Consider the following 24,754-nt stretch of genomic DNA (forward strand, 5'->3'; position numbering starts at 1 on the left):
CTTATAGCAGATTTTTCAATAAGAAGTTCATTTTTTGCCATATGCTTGAGATACGATGGAAAATGATTTCATTTCAGGACATTAAAACAAAAAGCCAGTTGCATTTCCTTCAAAATTAAGGCTACCATCCTTGTTTCTCAGAGCAGTCCGTGATGCATTTTTATTAACAGCCTTTTCAAAGTACTTTCGGTAGAAGGACTAGTAACAAGCTTCATAAAAATACAATATCAAGAGACACTAAAAGGACATGTCAAGGAAGAAAGGTGATTTTTTATTTTGCACTTGTTACAACTTTTCAGAAAAACGTACATACCAGAATTCCTAATATCTACCTTAAGGAAATCACTAAAAGAAAGAGGCTGCTCATAAAAATCCCGTTTTCTGAAATCTGAAAATCAAGCATTCCCTCTCTAGAAGTGGGAATAAAAGTCTGTGTGGTTGTAGTTACTCAGGCCAAACATCAAGGAAGGAAAACACTGGATCACCTCAGTTGCAAAAAAGATCTCCAATCTCCCTCCCCTCCCCCCAACTATATTTCAAATCCCTAGAAGCATGTCAAAAGTTTGAATTGCCGTTCAACATCCTGCTACTAGGAAAAATATCATTTAATGAGAAACGCAAGATGAATTCAACATAACCTAAAAAAAAAATCTAAAAAAATTTCACTTACTGGCTAATTCCCTCAAATGAAGCTTCTTTGGAGATACTTCCACTATCAGTGTTAACACCACGCTGGAAGGAAAAAAAATTAAAATGACCGTGATTGTGAGCCAAATACAAGTATTTAGAAGTTAAATCATGCAGGGAGCCTAACAGCAGTAAATCTCTAGGAAAACATCTGTGGTTACCTGAATTACTATTACAGAAAAGGAAAAAAAAAAAAAAAAAGTCTATTTGTTTAAATGCAGACCATTATAGGAAATACATTCATTTCAAAGGAGACCAGCATATAACTCAGGCTAGGATATGCTGCTTAGGAAAATGTTAGGCCTGAATTTCCAGTTCCCTTTAGTTTCAAAAAGAGCTGAGAGACCTATATAATAAAAAGGGCAAGTGAATAATAACGATTCAAGGTTTCTTCTAAAGTAGTTTAATTTTAAAAGAAATGATTCTGCAATGCCTTGGCAATGCTTACTATTTAAATCAGCATGCTGCTGTCCCCCTATAGTTTTCCATTCAAGCAAGTAGCATAAGCATGAGGATTTTGGCTGCTACACAGCAGATGAACACTTCTGACATGCATATGGGAAACCCTGTGGAGCAGCATTACAGTTCTGTATTTAGAATGAAACCACAGGAGGAGAGGACCAAGCCTCCCTTCAGCCAACATTAAGAGAAGTGCTCTTTCCTTCTCTATAAATTTCATCATAGCAGTGGGAGGAAAGTGAAAGCATCACAGCACCATTCTCCCAGCCAAAAATTTTGTTAAAATTCCCCGTTACAATGGACTACTCACAGAGGGACAACTAATTAACAACTTGACGTGCAGAAATGCACATAAAGAGTCCAAGTTGAACAAATATGCCCTTTTTCAGTCATTCCTCTGAAACAACATAAAAGAAAGCTATTGATCATTTCATCTTTTTAATATTTATATTAACAATGAAAGAAAGACTGAAGATTATATTTAGGACCAAAATGGATAAAAAGATGAGATCTCATCCTATGTGACCGTGTAAGGAGGAATATTTTCTAAGACTCGTCTGGCAACTATTATGGGAAAACAAGAAATCCAGGAGCTGCCACTGCATTTGTTGTAAGGGAAAGCTCAGTGTCAGCAAATCATTTCTTACATAGACTGGAGACAACAAAGCAGATACTGTTAACAGTGAGAGAGAGGTCTGCAAAATATTTGTCACAAAAAGAAGCTGGGAAAGAGGTGACAGGGAAGAAGCAGCTTGCAGGCTCTACCTCCACTTGTTGATCCTATTTCCAGAGCAACCTCCAGTTGGCAGGCATTCCATCACATCCTCTTTGCAGAATTTGTTTTTACCAAACCATCCCATGAAGAATCCCCTTTTACAGAATTCCCACAGAAAAGCACAACAGTAGAAAAACACAGAGTTCAGAGTCATTCTATAAAGGCTAGAAGATAGCAAGGCCAACACTGGGCAAGCTTGTCAAATTTTACCAGAACACAGGCAAAGCTTTCCAGAGTATAGGCTGGAAAGACAAGTCAAAAAACCACAAGGTTATAGTGGAGCCAGAAGAATAGTTTAAAATGGACAGATGGCCTCAAATTTCACAAGGATGAGGAAGAAAAGATATAGGGGGAATGACAGAGTAAAGAAATACTTAATAATGTGATCCCCTCTGTTGAAGGTAATGGTAATTACTCTTCAGAATACTATTACTCACCAAAGTAAGCAGCACAGAAGGTTTCTTCGCAGCCAAGACACTGGATATCTAAAAACAAGTTTGAGATTGCTGTCATTTTTTTTTTGTTTTTCTTCTTCACAATCACTGCTAACTATTTCATCAAAATTTTCTGTGTATAGACTACACAATTAGGAAATACAAAATACAAAACTGTTCAGATATTTCTCATATATGAGATCCAGTAGATGGCAAAACATTTAGAGAACAGACACATTACTTATGCTCCTGGTGTCCTTCAAATACATAAACAGTAACTGTATCTTAAGGTTTAGTCATTATTTGGAAGACTGAGAAAGTATCAGCAGAAAAGGTGTAACTTGACACAAAATACAGACTAACAGGGTACTGTGTATCTTCAATGCACTACTGCATATAAAACACATGCATTAATGTGTTTTATCATGTGAAAAACTTACTCTTACTGAGTCACTTTCTAGTGACACACTTCTAACAGGTTCACTCAGCATTTTGCAAGCATTTATAAAGTTAGATTAAAATGTGTCTTTCCCTTACACAGGATTAGATTAATGGCTTTGAATTCTCAGCTCTGCTCCATTTGATGCCAGCAGCACAAGAATTCAAACAAAAACACCACACCGTTACTCTATTGAAAAAGTTATTCCAATCAGAAAATAACTCAATTGCATTCAACTAGCATTCTTCCCCCTTCAGTATTCCCTACCACACCATTAGCAAAACAAAAGCTGGTCTCTCCAAAGTACATATTAAAGTTTTAGGTTTGTTTCCAAGACTAGCCAACTTTTTTATCTCCTTAAACGTCAGAGAACTAATGAGGAATGTGCAGGACTCACGAGGTAACTAACTTGGCCTCTTCTCTAGAGAAAGAAAATTTAAATGCACAAAAAGATAAGATCTGAAATATTGTACAGCAGTGCTATTAAACAGATGTGCAGATATCTCCAGTGTTTGCTGTTCTGTCATTTTTAAAACCAATAAACACTCAGTAAAAATTAAAATTCTTCCATCTAAATGGTTTTTGGTTTTTTGTTCATAAAATATCAGTATTTTTAAACATTTTGTCTTTTGGCTACAACTGCATTTAGATAGAAATAAAAAATGAAGACGTTTAACTGTAAGGTTAAAAAGAGAAAAATAAAAATTGATTCCTGCTCTAATCCTCTGAGAATAAAATCCTTCATATTGTGAAGAGCTGGGCTTCCAAAGCTGCTGCAGAAAGGTGGGCACTGAATTACACATCTCTTGAGACAATGAACAGATTACATAATTCCACACAGCACAATTCTACTAACTTTAGAATGGCTGAACAGCATACTAATCGTAGTAATAAAATAAAGCATATTGCAGTGAGATATAAAAACAACATTTCCATATTTTATTTCTTTTCAAAATGAAATGTGAGGATTACATACTTACACAGATAGGTTATTTGTTGACATAAAATCATCCTCTGAAAATGTCCCTAGTGTTCTGATGGTGGAAAATCAGTTCCTTTGCAAATCAAGCAAAAGCAAGACAGAACCTTAGGTAGCTAAACAGTTAAACTGCAGGCTTCAGCTGCTTTTAACTTCAATCCACATAGCCCAGGTGAAAAAAGGCCTATAAGCTAGTAACTTACCTGTCCACCTAATGCATTCTTTTTCTCATCAACAAGCTGTCTAAGCATTTGTTGATGGAAAACAACTGAAGTGACCCAATAAATGTTGCAGATGTGGGTTTGTTTCTTTTCAAGGAAGACATGCATTTGCCACTTGCCATTTTCACTGTATGGCAGACGGGTGTCTACTCTACATGCAATTACAACTCACAACACAAAGCAACTTCTGCACAGCCTCCTCAACCTCAACTTCAAACTTCACGTCATAACCAGAATCATTATGAAAAGGAAATTAAGCATCCCCACAGCTGATTAGAGCAGAATTTTGTATCTTGTGAGCAAGTTAGTGTTCTGCAGGGACAGAAATATCAGATTCTTCTTTTTCAAGCAGCACTCCATGAAAATCAACCACAGAGCTTGGCAGGAATACTGCCCTCATCCTGCTGAGCCTTCCTACCAAAAAAAAAAAAAAGATGCCTGGCCAGGTACTTAAGTATATAAACATCTGCTCAAAAATAAAGTGAGAAATCTGATTAAGAGAGTCTCACTTGCATTTAAAATTAAAAATATAGCTGTTTATTCAAATTTTAGAATGATTCAACATAAATTGAGAGCAAAGCTGGCAGCCATTCCTCATAGCTCTTTGGAGGCTCTCAGTCAGAGCTAGGACACACGATCTTACTGACAGCAATCTCCTTCAAATCTTCAAGGCATTGAAAAAAGCGTACTTAGCAAATGTTTTTGTTGGATACAGATACAAACTGACAGTTTTCATGAAGCCCACAACATGTTTGTGAGACAGCCTTTGGATTAAGACCATGGAGTTCAGCCCAAATCGGCAGCCCCTTCTCCCTTTTTTAATTTTAAGATGTATGAATGCTTTGTAAGAATGAAGGACACTTCTCAGTAATTTAAAACAAAAAATACAAAAAAACCACCACACCCTCACCAAGTCAGGAGATACCCATAAGCAGTAGAGCAAAATCACTGCCACATATTAATTCTGTATTCATAGACGCAGACAACTCACCTCATTCACATAGTGGACTTCATCCACAGCATACTTTTTCTTGAAATGTTCAGGGGGGTGAATCCTGTGGGAAACAAGAGAAAGAAACATTTAGATTTAATTTTGTTACATTTAATATTCAAGGCCACAGATGAAAAAAAGCCCTCTACTATTACAACAGTAGAACCACATATAAGGAATATTTCAATATTCTTATCCTAGATTCAATTTCTCAAAAGAGTAGATTGCAGATAAAGTTGCCACAGTTACAAAATCACTGTGCTTTAACTCTGTCCATGCTTTATACTCATATTCCAACCATTTCCTCCTGAAGTAAAAACTGGGGGCTTTTTTTCCCCCCTACATCCACCTATTTGCTCTACATAAGACAGTTTTGTTAGAAGAGTTTTACCGTGCCATTTGTTTACAGTCTTCCAATCCACCAGATGGTGGAAGGATACTGAAATAGCAACAGGCCAGCTCACCTTGTGTTATATTTGAAGAACGAACAAAATATTCACCTTCTGCTCCAACACCCAACAACCCCAGGAGCTTCTTCCTGCTGCACCCACCAACATGAGCATGAGGCAGCCTGAGAACCACCAGGAAGTGTTCTGCAGCCTTTCCTCCCCGGGACCCCAGAACTCCAGGCATGTGTGACTTCAATATCCCAGAAACATCATGAACAGATTTAGCACTTTCTATTTTTGTTCTCTTTTAGTTTCAACCCATTCATCTGGTATCAGAAGGATCCCAACTGTAAAACCACCTAATTTACAGCCAATTTATGGTACCATGTGTTCTACAGAGACATACTTTTGAAGTGCTATTTGCAATTACCTGTGAAGTCTGAATCTGAGAACTGTTTCTTGTCAATCAAGTATTAGTTAAAAGTATGCCCACAGATGTGTTAGATTTTATTCACTTCATTTAATGCTGTTTATGTAAGAATAGGTCTCACCTCCACAATGCCAATAATAATGCTCCTGTCTATTTCACCAAACATTTTAAAACTCCTTTCCTTAGTTTGTTGCCTCTCTAATTATGTGCTCTATAGTAAACTGCTACTAGTTATTTCCTTGCTTACGTTTAGTATTAAAGCATTATTGATCCCATTCCAGCTGTAATCCCTCCAAAGACTCTTCTTACATGCACCATCATTATTTCAAGGAACACAAGTAGCTCATCATCCTTTCAAGGCTGAGAAATTTTTCTGTACTTTGAGATATAGAAAGCAACAACTTCCCACGCTGCTCTGAACTTCTGTTTATCCAACCAGGTCAGTTACTGATGACTCCACTGCACCTAATGATATACGACCAAGTCTCTCAGATATGTACCTCCTTGCTGGTCATCTTGCTGCCTCAAAGCAGAAGCCAGCAAACTTTTAGTATGAACCACAGAGATTTTTCAGCTCTTCTCTGAAGCACTCAAGGCTCTGCCTCACTTCCCTATCCATGTATTTAGCACCTCTGACTAGATGGTAAAACAAATTCACATACACTTCCCACAGACTGCCATCCTCCATTCACCCTCTGGGAGCCACAATGCTTCAGCAATGAAGGCACATCTCCCCATGGGTCACTGGGAAGCTTGCTGCTAAGAGCCACCTTTTGCAGAACTAGACAGAATGAAAAAAATACACATGGAAGCTTGTGTTTAAGTAAAAAAAAGTCCTGTAGTGTCACACAGAAAAGTAGGGAAGAAGGCAAACAAGTCTGTAGAGAAAGGGGAGCAAAGATGATCTTCACTGAGCCCTTTCTGCATTCTATTTCATCCCATGTGCTGCTGCTTTTTGTCCCAACACTGTGACTCCTTACTATCTCTTCCACGCAGTTCAGTTTCTAAAACCTTCTCCACTCCTTGCTTCATATACAGAGCTCAAGTTGCACACAGGCATGCTCAGCTCAAAGGCAGTTTCTACCAGGGTGACTGTAATGATGAGCAACACATGTTGGTTCCCAGCTGGGTGAGAATCTCAGAGAATTCCTTATGCTCCACCATCACGCCACCACAAAAATGACCCGGTGCACCTTCTCAGCAGACACAAGGTCCAGTATTCATTTTTCCACACAATTTAAGTGCACAATAGGTTTAAGTTGACCACTGACCACCACTGTTACAAGGGATTACACCTTCCGCAGAACGATCACTGGCCTCATGAAAAATCAGAGGATATATTCAATTTTGATAATTGCAAGTACATTTGATGCTTTACAAAGATTAGGAGTGCTTGCCTCTATAAATGACTTTCAGGCAGGTAGAATAAGTTAATTTGTTACAATTTTTCCATTTGGTTTTGTCTTTTGTAACACTGCTATGGGCTGCCACTTTCAAAATTCTGATTAATCACTGCAGAGACTACAAGCAAAAACTCTACAGCAAGTCATAAATTAATTAGAAAGAATTACCCAAGTGGAAGACACAATCCCAAATATTACTGAATCATATATTTCATTGCCTATTCAAAAAAAATTAACTTTTGTAACCTGACGTGAACTGAAGTAATAGCCTCGTTCTTGCAGAATTTTGGGGGAAAAAAATGTGTAAAAACATTTATGTTTTCCGTACTTTTATAACTCCAGCCTCCAAATACTCATGTTTATTACAAATCTCAATAGCTAGCCTCCAGAACAGCAGAAGTCACCATTTCATGTCATCATGGAAATAAGGAATTCCAAACTTCTCAAAGCACACCATGCCCACGTACCTGCCACACAAGGAGCCACCCAAAAATTTGGCTTCTCATAACCTGGGACAGTCAGAAAGCAGGAGACTTCAGTGTAGACTTCAAGTTTACTCCAAACTTTGCCATTCGGTTCAGCTACATTCACAGCAGTACAGAACATGGTTTAGTTAGATACTGGAGGAGTTTTTCACACAGAGGGCAGTGACACACTGGAACAGGTTGCCCAAGGAGGTTGTGGATGCCCCATCCCTGGCAGCATTCGAGGCCAGGCTGGATGTGGCTCTGGGCAGCCTGGTCTGGTGGTTGGTGACCCTGCACATGGCAGGGGGGTTGAAATGAGATGACCATTGTGGTCCCTTTCAACCCAGGCCATTCTATGATTTAAACACCAAGATGCTCAGACCGTCACCAGCAAATCACGTCAGTGCAGGCTGAGCTGCCAGCGTGACAGACCGCAGTGTTATGACTGGCTCCCTTTCAACACAATCCTTTGGAAAGAAATACTGACTCCTCTGTTTATCCACCAGTAAGATAAACAGCTCTGACAGCTTATCTATAAATAAAAACAGAACGTATATTTTTAACCTTTTATACTTTTGGACAAAATTCAAACCTCAAGTTTTTAGTAATGTTTTGTTAACCATACTGTCTTTCCAGCCAATAACAACTCAGTCACCTTGTCTAAAACTGTTTTACGCCTGTTGTTCATTACACTGCACAATAATTCATAGCAGCAAATGTTAAGACTCTACACATTTGATGTCACTGCTAGGCTTCCAATGACTCTGGAGCACAAACCTAGTAATACCAACACAATAAAAGAGTTTTAGTTTTCAGAACTGCCTTCAGATGAGAGGTATGAATGAGAGGGATCTACATCACAAATGCCAAACAAAAACTGTGAGTAGAATTTATAATGGCTGATAAGTGATCCTGAAAGAACGGCACAAAAAGCAACTGCTAAGAGATTTGTAACTAAATACCTTCACATATCTTCTCTTTCACATCTAAATATTCTTCCAGACGATATTTAATAGACAACAGCTTTTTCTTACTGATTGCTTTTTATTCAGATTTTTTGCATGCTTCTAGGACGTATTTTCAGTGCTTTTCCACAGCAGATCAGCTCCAAAAGGAAACTCAGATTTTTCTGAAGTGACTCAATTTAACTTATCATTTCAGTTGGAATTCTAATTCAAGATTGATTATCTCTTTGCAGAGAGTAGGAGAAGAGATTAAGAGCACTTTTTTCCCTGTGACAAATAATATGTTCATTGCAAAAAGGCAAGAAATTCTAGCTGGAGACAACTTCAGAATGTTTTCTATAGAGACATTTATTTTACAAAGAGTAGAAAATATGAAGTTGGGATGCAAAGGAATTTTTACTTGTAACCATCCATGTTTTTCTTCTGAAAATAGTAACCTTACTCTATCACATTTAGTGCATAACACTTATCCTAGCCTCTGAGTATTGTGGGTGGTTTTGTTTTTTGTTTTTTTCTTCCTTTGTATTGAGGCTGTAACCAAATTTATGGTGTATAAACCAATAGAGAATATGGCTACGTCTGAATTCCTACATGGGTACAGCAACCAGGACAGGCTGACACAAATACTTGATTCTTTTCATTCTACACAGTCCACTGAACTGTATGATCCCTTTCACACTACTGTCTTAATGCCACGGCTATTTTCATGTACCTTACATTTCCTAATGAGCCTGCAAGCAACTCAGACTATAAAAGGCAGGAGAGATCACAATAAGTACATTTTTGATTTCAGTTTGATTTCTAGAAGCTTTGATTCTCAGGCATCTGATATTGTTACATATCCTGCTGTTAGGCTGTGCCAGCGTGATCTTCTCTCTGTTCTCTACTCCCATTCTTACAAGCTGGAGAGCCCCATGGTTAGCTCTTTTAAAACACCTGGACAAAAACATTACCCTCAGGACCAATTCAACTTTCTTCAGGCTTCATTAGTGGAAGAGAAAATAGTTCATCAGCACAGCTTTGTGATTCTTCACTTGTTTTTCTCAAAGCCAGAATGAAAATACCTGACTGAACACCTGCAGACGTAACACTGCAGAAATGGCAGCTGCACCATTTCTAGCAGTTGTCTGAATGACAAATATATGTCAGAATGACAACTGCCAGTTTTGCCTTCTCTTCCACTTCGTATTAATCCCTTGCCCTATGCATTGTCACCTCACCCACTCAGGCCTCCCTATCTGTTCTCTGCTTCAGTTAGTCTATATGTCAGTATACTTCAAAAGCTTATTTATCAATTACAAAAATTGCTTCTACCTTTCTATCTGCTTTACATCTACACAAGTTATGATGAACATTCAATATTAAGATTTGAATGGTTTTACAGAGTTCCTTCTCACAACTGGCATTGTCTTGTTCTGAAGCTATTCTGAAAGAACAGCATCTTACTGCACCATCACATCACAAATGAAAGCAACAGATGTACACTAAAGTTGGCTCCAAAGCAAAAGAAAGATTCTAATGTCAGTAACCATTGTGAGGATCTCTTAGCATCTCAGAGGGGAAGTCAGTAAACACTGACACAAAGCAACACAAGCCAGACTAAAGACAATTTCTCAGTCCTTACTAGAAAGGAAGTAAAACAAAGTGAAAGTTTCAAGAAGACTCCATAAAAAGGTTAAGATAAATAGAAATGCATCAGCAAAGTAAACAAAGTTAAGGTGAAGGACGAAAAGGAATACAAAAGCAGTGTTTTCATGCTGTCAGAATTTCAACAGATTCCCTCCTCATTACAATATCATCACATTAACAGATGGCAAAACATTAACCAAACAAGGGGGTGTCAAGAACTGCTAGGAAGAACACAGGAGGCTCTGCAAGATACAAGCAGATGTCCCTGACTTTGTCCAAAAAAAATGCAATCACCTCTACATGCCAAAGGAATTCCCCTATTGCAAACGAGAAGATGAAAGACATGAAGTGAGGTATGAATGAGAGCAGTAGTGACAGGCTGGCTGGTACTGCAGGCAGCCTTCAGCATGCACTCTGACAACCTGAATGTTAGTCCCTTTCCACATTTACCTAGATTTCAGTTTTATGCTTTGAAATACAGAAGTACCTGCACACACGCAACCTTCTAGTTCTTGCTCCCTTTGTATACCATACAGAGCAAGATGGATTCTGAAAAAAAAATGGAATTTAAAAGAAATTAACAAAGAAGTTTCTGATGCCCCCAGCAGCAGTGCCAAGGCCAAGGATTCTGACACTCAGAACTCCAGCACACTGCACAGGAAAAGGGGTACACAGCAAATAAAACTCTTTTTCACTCACATTTAGCTCTTAAGATACATTAATGTTCATTACACTTCCTCCCATCTTATTTTACAAAACAGTTGGTTTGGCTGGTTGGCTTTTTCACTCTCTGTGCCTTTCTCCTGACAAAGCTCAACATAGATGAGGTTCTTCCAAAGTTCTACCTCAAAGACAGAGCAGGCTTGCAGAGACAGACACATCAAAGCTGGCAGAACATACAAACTAGACAGAGAACCATTAACAGCAACAGCCGAGAACACAATTTTAAAAGTGCAGGAATAGAAGCAGCACTGTGGATATTTTAACTGAGTTTTTTTTGCTTCCTCAAATCCTGGCCTAGAAGAAGCCAAGAGCTCCACGCTCAAACCAAGCTGCTGCACAGCAGAAGATGCAGTGGAGGTGCAGAGCCTTGTTGGAGCACGGCTGCGCATTCCCCAAGGACATTTCTGTTCCTGCAGCTTACCTCACTGCCAGCAGTGTCCAAATCCTTGGGGAAAAAACAGATGGCATGCCTGATCAAAAGAGAACTTGAATTCTTTGATATCTCAAAATATTATCATGACTTTATACCACTGAACTTGATACTCCTGCTAATGCATTAATGAAATATAAAATAAGAGACACATGCTGAGGGTTACTGACATTTTCCCTCTTACCACTGGCATGAAAAGTGCATAGGCAAGACTTAACTCTCTCATGCTGAGGTTTAAAGCCACATCTAAAAATCTGCAGCACAGTGGTTTTTAAGCAGATTTACTTAGGGCTTGTTCTATTTCTCAGTATACCTAAATGAAAAAGAAAACAAAGAAGCACTTTAACAAATACTAAATCACTATCTTGTGCATCCAGTCAAAGGTGCAACCTGATCAAGACTGCACATCAATGGACTGATTTAAATTACTGTTACTTTTTTAAAGCATTCCCAGCAAGATATACAAATAAACTCAGACATCTACAAAGCAAAGCTTTAAAAAATTAATTACTGTAGTAAAAGAGATAAAAACAGGACACATTTATCCAGGACTAACAAGGCTTGTAGAGAACTGAACACTGAGACAACGGCTAACCTGACAATTTGAGAAGTCAGAGCACTGGAGCAGCACTATTTAGAGAAAAACAATCACCAGTGAGGTGGCAAGCACAATCCAGACACTAATTACTCTATAAAAGTAATTTTTTATCCACAGAGAAATACCATAATAAATGAACAGGAGACAAGAAATGGAAATCACTATACTATGGAGAGAAATGGAACCATGGAAAAAAGCAGCATGGGGAATTACACAAGTCAGGCTTGTCAATCAAAAGCAGGCAGTTTTATTGCACAGAGTTCTGCAAGGACCGAAAGGTAAAGCAACAGATGTACTACCTGAATTACAGCAAAGCATTTGACAGAAATCACTCTAAAGGCTCTTACACTCCAAAATCAACTCAGATTGGCTTTGGCAGGAACACTATAATGTGACCTCAGACCCAAAGACTATTTATATTAAAAACTTGAAATGTCTAAATCAAAATAAATAGATAAATAAAAAGACGAGCCGGGAAACCCTCCAACTACAGCACTGAAAAGTGTCGTATCAATCCAGACTGAAGTTCTCAGAAGTTAAAGCAATAAACAGCAACAGCCTGCAAGTCTTCATTAGTGAGATACCACAGAGGCTGAAATCAGTTGTGATGGGATTCGGAAGCAGGACTGAAATGTGTTCATGAGATCCACAGATGGCATTTGCAGGTGGCAACAAACCCTGCAGATAAATTGCAATTGCTAGTTGGTATGAAGAGGGAATAAGATGACCTAGAGGGATTTTTCTTTTAAACTGCAAAATAAAAATTCAATGAGTAATGAAAAGGGATAAAAGGTGGGGGATGATCAAATTTATAAGACTTGGAAAATGAAAACATCAAATATATTTTAATTTAGAGAAAAAAATGGCAAGAAAAAAAAATCAGGGGACGACATCCCAGGTCTGTTCAGAAAATAAAACCAAAGACCCTTCTGAGAGTATACTACCAGAGCACATTACTGAGAAGGGGGTCAGTGTGTAGAGCAGCATTAAAACATCCAGCAAATGTCCCTCATTCCTGCAAAACCTGCACCAACAGGCACCATTACAGTGAGTTAAATTGTCCCCTACAGCTCCCACATACAGCCTTCTACCTTCCCAGAGTTGTCTCAAGTTTCAGCTGGCAAAGATCCAGCTTCTTGTAGTGAAAGCTAAGGCTTATTAATGCACCAGCCCCAGCCACCGCGATACAGCTGGATAACCATGGCATGCTGCACAATTTCATACTCACAATTATTCAAAATACAGACACCACAAAATTTCAGACATCCTCATACAGAAAAAGATGGGGAAAGCTTCTTAAAATCTAAGCTTCAACATTTCAACAGTCTACAGGAAAAACAAACTGTAAAGCCCAGACAAACTGAAAAACATTTTTACAAAAGCACTCAGGAAAAATTAAATCCACTTAAGCATTTTTCCAACAAGCAGCACAACTCACAGCTTTGCTGAACTCAGTTGAATCTAATCACCAAAAGCAAAGGTTGATTTGGATTATAATCTACTTACTAAATGATGACAAAGTTTGAGAAACAAACTGGGGAAATATTAACATTGCTAAAGCTTTTCATTGTGCTTCATTGCAACCCCAAGGTGCCAAGGTTCAATTTCTCATATACAGGTAGTTTCCAATCAACTTTATGGAAAACTGTACTTGCAACCAACGCAACATTAGATTAATGTTGTTATACTTATCAATTAGCAAGCAGGGCTTCAAAGAAAACACAGGAAACTGCATACAAAGATTGCTCTGTCCAATGTAATACGTATTTCTGAAGTTCAAGCATGAAGGTGTTAAATATTTCAGTTTTCTGTTAAAAATATTCTTTACATGGCAGGGCAATTAAGTTATTTTGGCACCCACTCCACATAAAGCAGCTGCTGTACAGTATGTTTTACTTTATAAAATATCTTTAATCAGCACAGTGACTAGTTCTGTCATTTATAATTAAGGAGGTAAATGGCAGGTGCAGCATTAATTAGTGAAATTGAAGTCTCTGTGCAAGACATGCAGTAATACCAACTTAATGCTTCCAAGGAATCAAAACAACTGCTAACAGCTTTGTACCACAAACCTAGCTAGGTAAGACTGTGCAGAGAGGGGCATCCACAACGCAGTTACACTTCTGAAGCCTTTATGGTCTCATTTTACCACTTTAATTTCATCAACTCTTCCTCCAAAATTAAAAAAAAAAATATTTCAGAACAGCAAAGCCTTACCCTGTGAGCCATCCCTGCCAAAGCCTGTTTCTGCCCTGTAAACAATAGGCAGGATTGTGGACAGAAGTAAAAATCAGTACGTGTGCAAAATGCTTCTCTTAGTTGTTAGCTGGAAAATCTCTGCAACTAGAACTGGGCTTGTCTGCCACTAGTAGAACTGCCCATGCTCAGCATTTAAGAACAGCTGACTTTTGTTATTCCATCCAAACGTGAATGTAAACCATCAGTCAAACACATATCCTCATAATGATTCCCCAATTGCAACTTTAAGAGACATGTATTTGCTTGGGTTTGGGTTTTTTTTTGAGAATATATGCTGTCAAACCTTTGAGTTAAATCTCTCCTTCCTTTTAAAACTGCAGAGGTAATTTTAGCATGAAGGTCTTCTAAAAGGTATCTATACAGCTATTTGCAGATCTGACTGCAGATGCTCTAAAGAGGTCCTACAGAGGAATAACACTTCCCAAGTGCTGGTTACCCTCAGCACTGCACCACGAGCGCTGGCAGAGCGCAGCCCAGCAGTGCCACTGCCTCCTCTGTCCTTGCCAGTGCTGTGCTGGTGAGAGTTCTCAGACACCATATCAGCATACAAAGCTGCCTTCACTGGTAAAAACCAGAGCAACTGGTGAGGCTAAAATAATTCCACTGTTCACGGTTTCACTTATAGGTTACAAGTCATCTCACGTCCAACCAAATGTTCTCACTGGCACTCCATTGTTTTTGGCCAAATTTGACTGCAATTTGAAAGAAGCTCCACTTCTTCAATATTCAGTGGTAGAAAGGTTCACCTTTCTGACTGTCGCAGTACCTTAGTGATGTCACTGAACACAGCCCAAAGGTACATCCTTCAGAAGTGAAAACACAAGGGTACACCACACGATACACTTAGTAATACAGTACCAATAATACAGCACCATCTGTGCTCATGTGAGGAGAATCCATGTATTTCTGCTTAAACTCAAGTAGCAGATTCCCACAACAGTCTGAAACAGAATGCAATGCAGACATCAGACAAATCAACCCTACTCTGCATTAGAAGAAAGCTGCAGGCCCCACTAAAATAGCAGCCTTGCCAATATCATACAGGGCATTGCACAGATCCATGCTTCATTGATGTAAAATGAAAGCTTCTTCAACAGGCACACAGTACCTTCCACATGCACAGAGAAAGCACTTCCAAGGAAACAGCAGTAGATAAACAGAGGATGGAAGGCAAACATTGTTCCTCCACTGCTGCTTTTGACTTAAAACTGATTCTTCTGGGAAGGAACACAACCCCAAGCTGTGTGCAGCGCTCCCTGCCAACTAACTTCTAAAGCAGAACTGCTTCTGCCCCACAGATGAGTTATCCATACATCCTCCTTCTGACAAGCAGGAAAATTACATGGCCACAGCTGACCAAAGGAAAATGGAATGCAGGAAAGGCAAAGAGGAGAATTTAGAACAGGCATCTTTAGAAAGATGCTGGAAAAAGATAATTACATTCCGTAAGAAATGATACAGTGACAATAAACCATTTTTACCCAGACAAATAATTCTGTAAATGAATCAATAACAAGTGCCATACAACAAATCAAAAAGGCTACCATTTACAAACAACACTATGTTACTTAGAAATACAAAATAACATGGTTGAATTTCAGTAGTATTTTAAAGAGCACATGGGTATGAAACAGCTGGGTATGAAACTAACAGAAAAAAACCTACAAGGAGAAAAAGCTTTGTCTGTAAATGGGAACAACCTCCACTAGGAAACACAGTTTAGAGCACAGGTGGGAATTAAACAGAACTCACCCTCCCATACAGCTGCAGCTTTCAGCTGAAGTATTTCAGGGAGTAGTATTTGCATTTTAAAATGATCATAAACAATATAAGTTTCAAGGCAGGTCTAAGGCAGTGATACTCATAGAAACTTTGAGAAGACAGCAGCCATGCCCTACCATATGGTCTAACACAGTTCAGCATATGGCACTGGTTGCAATTGTTTTCCTCTTCCCAAAATTAGCATTAAAATATAACTGATAGCTTCAATTAGAAGTAATCTGAGCTCAAAATATTAAATTAGAAGTAATCCAATATTCTGAGTCCATGCAGACACACACACAAAATTCCAGTTTGTTAGTATAAATACAATTAAGATTGAGTAAGGAAATGAACATATATATAAATTAATTCTCTTACTACTACAGCACTGAGCAACACTTACTATGTAAGATGTTAAAAAAAAAAAAAAACCACATTCCCCAGTCAATTTGTTCATCCAAAAAAGAAAAATTCAGAATCAAAATGCCAAAGAGCCTAAATTATCTCCTCCCATTCAAAAAGCCCCATTAACTAACAATGCTGCATGCTGCTAAAGCATCTCAAATAGCCTACTTTATTAAATAACTTCTTCTGTCTTAGGGGAAAACTTATATGCTTCTTTATGGTTCAGCTTCCCTCCATGGATACCACGAGATTTGTGGGCTATAATTCCATATGTATTCTCTCCTGAACAGTAGTGGATTATTTGACATCATGTGATCAATATCAAAAGATCACATTTTGTATCATTGCATAGACACATCACTGCAGTTCACACCATCTGATTAAAACCAGACAGCATTTGAGCTCTCCAGATAGTTGCATTAAATACACAGATACATCTTAACACAGTTAAAAGGTATGCCTTACTTTCCCATCCAAACTGCATAACTTTCAGGGAGTAGAGGAACAAAAAGCATGGATCTTCCAGTATCAACATCTACTGTTCCAAAGCAGCCTGCTTCAGTTACTCCAAAAGTCCAGTGAAAGTAAGATTCCTAGGTTAAGACAAAATACATTCTTAAAAAAAACCCACAAACTTGTTTCTAGAAACAAAAAATACACCACAGTACATACCAATCTGTTCTTCCACACATTGTAAGGGAGATCTATTTTACTTTTGGAGAGAAAGGAAGTGGTTTAGGTTTAAAGCATTTCAGACCGATTAGTTTTAGGTTTTAATAAATCTTTCTCTGGAAGCAGTTGGAGATTAATAAGCTACCATAAGAAATACACAACAGTTAACTTGGCACGATAAAACACAGTCTTCCAGTTTAAAACTAGAGAATTTAGTACTGGGAGGAAATAATCATGTCACCAGGCAAAATCAGAGTGCAGACTCATTGGGCTGTAATGATGGAGTCCTGAAGTGAAGACACGGTCTCTCCAAGAGAAAGAAGCTGCAGTAGGAACAGCCCTTTGCCAAGAGATATTTTAAAGACAATCAAACAACAAAATGCCAAACAATACAGAAATGAGCCTGGATGAGGACAGGCATATACTCTACTACACTGCAACTCCTCTAAAAGTGCATTAAGATGCATGCTATCTATGTTAGAACTTGGTGGTTTTGTTTCTTTAAAACATACAACTGCTAAAATTGGTAAAACAAAAAGAATTAGTACTGCTGCAGCCATGCAAAGCACAAAGCTCTCCAGTAGTATGTATTACCAAAGCACTGTAAGGGCAACTTTTCCAAAGACTGTGTTCAGCATGACATTAACATATTAAGTCCTCTCTGCAACAGGAGAACATATTGGTATTCAGGAAAGAGTTTAATTAGAGAAGACATGTAAATTCTGAGATATATCCTGGTATGTGAAAAAACTATCTACAAAATAGTGAACGTGCGCTGAATACACTTTTCTATGAATTATTCAGTTTAGACCGTTTTAACACATTTCATTACAAAAAGAAGGCAGCTCTTGTTGTTTTTTTGTGACAGACTAGACAAAAAAAGAAAGATATATTCAGTTACTGCCTTTAATATCATGTTAAACAGCATTAGACAGTAGGGTCTGTAACAGGCTTAAGTCCCTCTACATCACAGAAGGAGCCCACATAGCAAAGCCTTGAGAGAGTTGCTAAGATGAAGAGGCAACGTTACAAAGAAGCCAGTTTCAGTGAGCCAAAGCAATGCAAACATCTGAAATAGGGAAGGATAATGACACATAGTTTAAAAATTCATGCAGTTCAAGAGGCAGTTTTCTAATTTGATTTGAAGCTTTGATTCAGCTCTCACCTGGCGAAACACAATACCAGTATCAGTGCAGTATCTCTGGGTTTCCTCTCCACCCTGAAGCAGAACAACTGAATTCTTCTGGACATCCTTATTCTGTCGCAGGCGATCACACAGTCGTCTTCTATTCAATGCAAAGAGTGCTACAGGCACCTTCAAGGTCTCGTTCCCCAGCCAAAAAGAAGGTCTAGAAAAGATACATATATGTTTTTTTGTTTTGTTTTGTTTTTTAATTGAAAGTTAATGGAAGGCAGAGTAGTCAGCACAGTTTGGACACAGTGCAGTTGTTGCTTTAACTCAACTTCCTTTTCTCTACTAAATTCAACAAACAAGATTCTAGGTGCTCAAGGGAAAGAGATGCTATACACAACCAGGGCTTCTAGTTACAAGCAGACACTGCTCACACTGGTACATTGGAGCTACGGCCACAGAGCAGCACTTTACATAGTAACACAAAAAGCAGATGCAGAAAGCGATGACAGCACAGTCCAGCTGAGTAAGGGCAAAAGAGAAGGAAAGAAGGCAAGTCCTGCATTACTGAAAACAGAAGTGAAAGGCCACACTGTCCTGCAAAACTTCACTATGGCCTTCTGGGAAGTGCTGCAGCAGCAAAAGCAGATCACAGAGAAAAGATGGGAGACAGCACGCATAGAGTGAGCTCTCCATGCTCAGATATTATCTGTGAGTTTCTGCTGTACGTACATTACTCTTGCACACACAGACGCAGCTTCAGCAAGAGGCTGAGCTGACACACGGCCAGTGCACAGCAGCCACCTCCTGCTGCACTCAGGCAGCACGAGCACTGCAAAGAGCTGAAGACATTTCTAAAGGATTGTATTCAACAGAAGTTCCCTTCGGAGAAGAAAGGTAATGAGCTTTTATGTTAAGATAAGAAGGTTATTAATAAATTCTAATGCTTAAAATATTACAGAAAGATACTGCTGATTCAGTCCCATTTGCCATAGGTCCACGCTCACGTTTTCTGGAGTGTAACTACAGAAAAACTGAGGAGTTGGTGTGAAGTTTTTGGATAAGGAGAAAAGAATCTATGGGTACTCCTCCTCTTATTTCCCTCAGTTTTTAACACACCAAAGTTATACTTTAGAGCTTCCATAAGACAGAGAAACGCTACTTTACCAATAAGACCTAGGATGGAAGTGCCCCTCTGCCTCAGCTTATTGAAGCTATTCTTCTGAATGGCTGATGAGCCTTTTTTTTTTTTTTTTTTTTTAAATCAGATATACTTCCAGCTGAGACGACAGAAAGCTACAATTAAACTGTTACTGTGCTAAAATAACAGGAACAAACCACCAATGGGCTTAACCTGGGAGAAGGAGAGCTCCACGCCTTAATTATTACATGGTTTTCATAGGCAATCTGGAAAGTAACCTTTCATTTATAGCTGCATAAAATAACCTCCTGAAAGGCATTATCAGCATCAGAAAAGTAAACCCTGTAATTTTGCACTGCGCACACAGCATAAAAGAGCTAATAAAATATTTTATTTTACTTGTTTATAATTACTTGATTTTACAGTGCAAGTCATTTTAGAAGGTGAAAGATTGCTCTTACTAATCTAGTTTTCATATGATCTGCCCAGGACTGCAGCTGATGGTGCACAAAACTGAAGCATTTATCTGTATTACTTCCCACACACCCCTGATAACCCAGCAGTACAGCAGTGATAATTCCAAGGGCTGCAGAGTACCTGTTGTAGAACACTATCATAGTGTAGAAGCACAGCATAAGCTTTCATTTTGGAGTATCCCAGCCTCTAGGAAAATGAAGCAAGTTCAAACAACTCTAGCAAACACTATTGAAAGTTTTAAATCAGATACCAGACCTTCAGCAAACTAAGAGCAAGTCTTGTCAGGTGCAAAGCAGTGGATCAGCAACTTGGCGCTATTGAAGAAGCTGAAAACCAAGTAAGATCACCCCTTGACTATCTTCATGCTCACATTATTGCATGTATAAAAGGAAGAAGAGAACATAATCAGAGACCCTTATGCCACAGATCACTCTCAGATCTTGGTGTGCTAATAAGAAAACAAAACCAAGAACGTAGATGTTTTAGCACAACATTTACTGGTAATTCTTTCACTGCACTTAAAACTTTTGACAAGCAAAAGGAGACCAAAGGAGAAATAACGTCAGGCAAGACTTCTCACTGGTAATCTCCATAACCACTTCAAGAATGCCTTTTATTGTATCTTAACACTCAAGTTGAAATGCATCATAATTTAAAATGACTTATCTGTAATTTTTAGTTAACCCCATCATAAAACTCTTCTTCCTCATACATATAACAGATCCTACTCTCCCTGCTTCAATTTGATGCCACAATGTTAATCATTTGATTCTATTCAGTTGGTTAAGATTTGCACATTTTTTCCATAGGCATAGCCTTGGTCTTTATGTTAAGACTGCAACAGTCACAACAGCTTCACGTGCCAGACCCAATGGTCACATCTGCAGGAAGCGGTAGGGCTGGGTTGAGCTTCCTTGCAAATCACACTCAGCACCCTGGATTCTCCATTCGTACATCAACAATGCTCTGGACTGACCACACACAGGAAGCTGGGTGGGGGTACCAGTATATAACAGCCTCACACATGTATAAAATACAGATAAAATTACATCAACATAAAACTCTGTGAATTTGCCACCTAACAGTGCAATTAAAAAGTTCCTTCCCTATAAGGATACAAGAATTCTGTTCTGGTTTGTGATCTCTGACCAGTCACTTGTTTGGATCACACAAGACACAATCACCACTGCAATAACTAGTGCAATACTTGGCTGCTCCTCCAAGGGCCGATTCTTCTACTAACATAGGCACCTTGGGGCCTACTGCCACAAACTCATCTCCCAGCTGTGATGCAGAGCTACACATTGGACAATTCATAATGCAGGGTATTTAATGTAAGCACTGGTTTGGAGAATGTGCATCTTTGAACCTGTGCAAGCTTCCGTAACTACACAACAATCAGGGCTCCTTGCACCTGAAGCTCAGCTCCCTCATTTTTCACCAGGCTGCCCCAAAACCATTCCTCAGTCCAGTAAAAGCCTCGCACAGCAGCTGCCCTGCTGCCTGCCACATACTGTTTTATGATCACTCAGTCAAAAGACCATGTAAGACCTCCTTTATTTTACTATACTGGAAGTAATAGGCAGCTGAAAACATTAAAGTACATCTGCTTTTTTAAAGGACACTTCTCTTTTTGCCTTGTCTTTAGAAGCTTATTCCAGAAGGGTTTTATTATCATTCTTCTCAGAGGGATTCTGTTTCATTATTGTATGATCCATTCAACGTTTGGTTCTGCTTTGATGTGACAACCAGAACGCTCTGATAACCAGGCATTCCATCCTCTCTCCCTTTTCAGAAGAAAACCCAGGACCTGCCACATTTGTTCTGCCGAGATCACAAAGACAGGATCACTGGATCCTGTCTCAGTGAAGGTAAGAAACCACTACTTTTCCAGCAGTTGACATTTATTTAACCGGGCCTTATTCGTTTGCCTTGAGCAACAGACAGAACCATCAACAGCAGCTGAGCTCTAGCCAGTTTTTATGCCGTTCCCACAGCAAACGGGCAGTGAAATTAAGCGTTCAGTCCCTGGGGACCTCTGGAGACCATGAGAAGTGCCCCCCGTTCCGGTACGTTCCTAATGGAACGGTCTCAAAACGCCGACAAGTCAGCCGAGTTCACCCGTACGAGGAGCAGCTCCCGCGCCAGGCAACCCGCGGCGTCGCCTTCCTTCCCGCGCAGCTCTGCCGCCCGCCACAGACAGCGGGCCCGCCCGGTCCGCGCGCCGTCCGCACTCTCCCGCAGCGGTCACGCCAGGGAGCGGCTCGCCTTCAGCGCGCGGGGCCCGGCCTTCCACAGCTCGGGGCGGGGAACCGCCCGGCGAAGAACCCCGAACCCCGCGGGCCCCACCGGCCTCGGGCGCAGCGCTGCTCCTCCGCGCCGCCCTCACGGGGCCGGGCGGCGCCCGCGGCCGAGCAGCGATGCTTACCCCGCCGCCGCGGCCATGTTGCCTCGCCGGACTTCGGCTGTCACGTGACGGCGGGGCCGGGCGGGCCGCCGGGGAGGCGCGGGGCGGGGCGGGGCGGGGCGGGGCGGCTCCTCTGAGGGCCGAGACGGCGGGAGCTGAGCGGGGCGAGGTGATGCGAAGCGCCGGAAACTACAATAACATTGAATAATTTTTTTAAAAGCAGGCGGCACGCAGCCTCCAGTCCCGGGCCCGCTGAGGGTTTCCCTCAGCGCCCGACGTGGCCGCGGGGCACCCAGACCCTCGGCACGGGGCGTTTTTAAAACCGAGGCGATTCACCGCTGCCCCACGCCGCACACCGCGCTCCGCACCCTGCCTCACTTCAGTGCTCCGCACGCTGCTCTGCTGACACAGCCTGAGTACAGTTATTGAATTAAGCTTCTCAACTATTGGGACACGTGAATATTCAATTTTACGTGTTTGGTATGTGTGTAATTGTGCTTTTCCCCTCATAAGAAACAAATGGAAAGCTAAATGAATCATACTGCATCAGTGGTTCAAGGATGTCACAGCTCTTCCCCTGGTTCCTGACCAGCAATTGTTAACGTTTCAGAAGTCAAGAAATAGGAAGTTGCAGACTTGCACAGAGAATCACAACATACTTTACACAGAGCCTGAAGTTCATATTTGTTTTAACAGATTTGTACGCTCTTATTAAGAAATGCGCATAATTAAAGCCTCCTTCAGTTGGCCAAATTGACCACTAGATTGGAGGAGAAAAACACAGCTATTCCTGCACAGCTGGCTCTGAAGTGGAGTCTGAAAGCTGCAGTGCAATCAAAGGGAAAGACTGATTGCAGAAAGTCTGGAGAGGAGTGTGTGTAATAAGAAAATTGGAAAAGTCAAGTAGTCATCCTCCAGTGCTTTTTGGTTTTATGCCCAAGGGTCACAGACCCTTACTGCAAAATATAGAATGAAGTTTCTTCCATGGACTTCCCATTTGACAAGAAACAAATACTTATTTTTGGTTCAGATAAACAGAGCCAGGCCCATTTTAGACATTATTATTGATAGGCTGTTCAGTTGCAAGGAACTTCCTTCTGTTGACGTAAACACTGAAGAAGATTTTTTTATGTGAATTGAAGTAAAATATTGCATTATTGTGAGTCCCTAGAGGGGATCCTTTCTGTGTAAACTTAGGCAGAGAGGAAGGAGACAGGGAAGCTCACTGCCTCCTTTTCTTCTGACAGAAATATAGAGAGAAAAAAGGAAGCCCTCAAGATAGTTTTCCTGTTCTCACGAAGAAGCAAAATTGCTTCTGACAGGTTCTTGGTGATACCAGGCAAACTACTTGCAGGTACACCAACAGTCATGTACAAAAAGGATGGAACTCACCCAGCTGGTGAAAGGGTTTTCTGGCAATACAGCAGTTTTTCTCAGGAAGCAGCCTGGGTCTGAGAAATGCTCTCCCTCCAGTGGCTGGCCTTATTGGAGCCCAGGGTGTCTCCATCTTGGGTGCACCCCTTCTGGTCAAGAGGGGAGCACAGGTACATACAATTTGCCCATGCCCAGCCACAGCCCTTCACCAGATACTTCATCATCAGTTCAAGTCCCAACCTAACAGTTTCCCTATGCTTCCAAAAAATGTAATGAATGGCTTCTGGTACCTCTTGTCCTCCTTAGAGAAAAAGTCTCCTGCCTTCTTGTATCTGCTTTCTAAAACAGGTTTTCTAGGTCTCTTATCCCAGTTTATTTTATTTCCCTCATCTCTTACCCTTGGCTATTTTTTACTCTCTTTCCCAAAACAACTGCAAGAGTTAGAAGAGCTACCTGTATCATATTAAATCTCACTGAAAATAAGACTCTATTTCTTTATTCCTTACGGAAAAAGAAAAATTACTTTATACTGTTTGTTACCTAAAACTTGCTGTTTTTCTGTCTCATGATACAACAGAATGAAACTCCTACTATATGCACAAATTAAACTCATTTGCAAGGTAGTTGTACAGGCAGCCAGTTGAAAAGCCAACCATAGAAATTATACTGAGAACAGACTGGGTGCAGGACCAGCTTTATAACAAACAGATAATTCTGATTTTTTTCTTTCTGCTGCTTTTTACTCTCTAACTGAGATGATGCAATGGTAGACCTTAGTATTTCAGTGACTTGGTTAGAGCATTTTCCCCTGTAACAAGATTAAAATGATCTTTACTGTTACATACCTCCCATTAGCGTTTGCCTGCGTGGTAAAGAACATTCTCTCTCACATTGAAGGCCTGATTTTGCATTTTTGGCATCTTCAAAATTGCCACAGCAGTTTGGGTGTACATGAGAATAACGATGTACTTCTTAAATAGGGAAAATTATAATCTGCAGAATGAGACAAAACAAAGATTTGAACATAAGTATGCCCCAGACTGTGGTGTCCTTGAAGAACTAATGGGGGAGGAACAGCCATTCTGCAATCTTGCTCTGAGTCCAGGC

General features: G+C 40.0%; 1 protein-coding gene across 2 annotated transcripts in view; it reads right to left on the minus strand.

Annotated features, from left to right (window-relative positions):
• Positions 1–24,542, minus strand: part of PEPD (peptidase D) — a 120,994-nt gene extending 96,452 nt beyond the window's left edge. The window contains exons 1-6 of one of the 2 annotated variants that reach the window (XM_090149314.1): positions 24,493–24,542; positions 18,282–18,465; positions 16,910–17,037; positions 4,986–5,049; positions 2,359–2,406; positions 671–732 (exon numbers count right to left, since the gene is read on the minus strand). In XM_090149314.1, the coding sequence (XP_090005440.1) occupies positions 671–732; positions 2,359–2,406; positions 4,986–5,049; positions 16,910–17,037; positions 18,282–18,465; positions 24,493–24,527 (521 nt within the window). In that variant the 5' untranslated portion in view covers positions 24,528–24,542. Of the gene's footprint in view, positions 1–670; positions 733–2,358; positions 2,407–4,985; positions 5,050–16,909; positions 17,038–18,281; positions 18,466–22,294; positions 22,370–24,492 lie in introns of those variants that run through there. The other variant, XM_031615352.2, reaches the window with a different exon arrangement.
• Positions 24,543–24,754: the final 212 nt, after the last annotated feature.

This window comes from Phasianus colchicus, chromosome 13 (assembly GCF_987193195.1).
Source record: "Phasianus colchicus chromosome 13, bPhaCol1.hap1.1, whole genome shotgun sequence".
NCBI classification, from domain to species: domain Eukaryota; kingdom Metazoa; phylum Chordata; class Aves; order Galliformes; family Phasianidae; genus Phasianus; species Phasianus colchicus.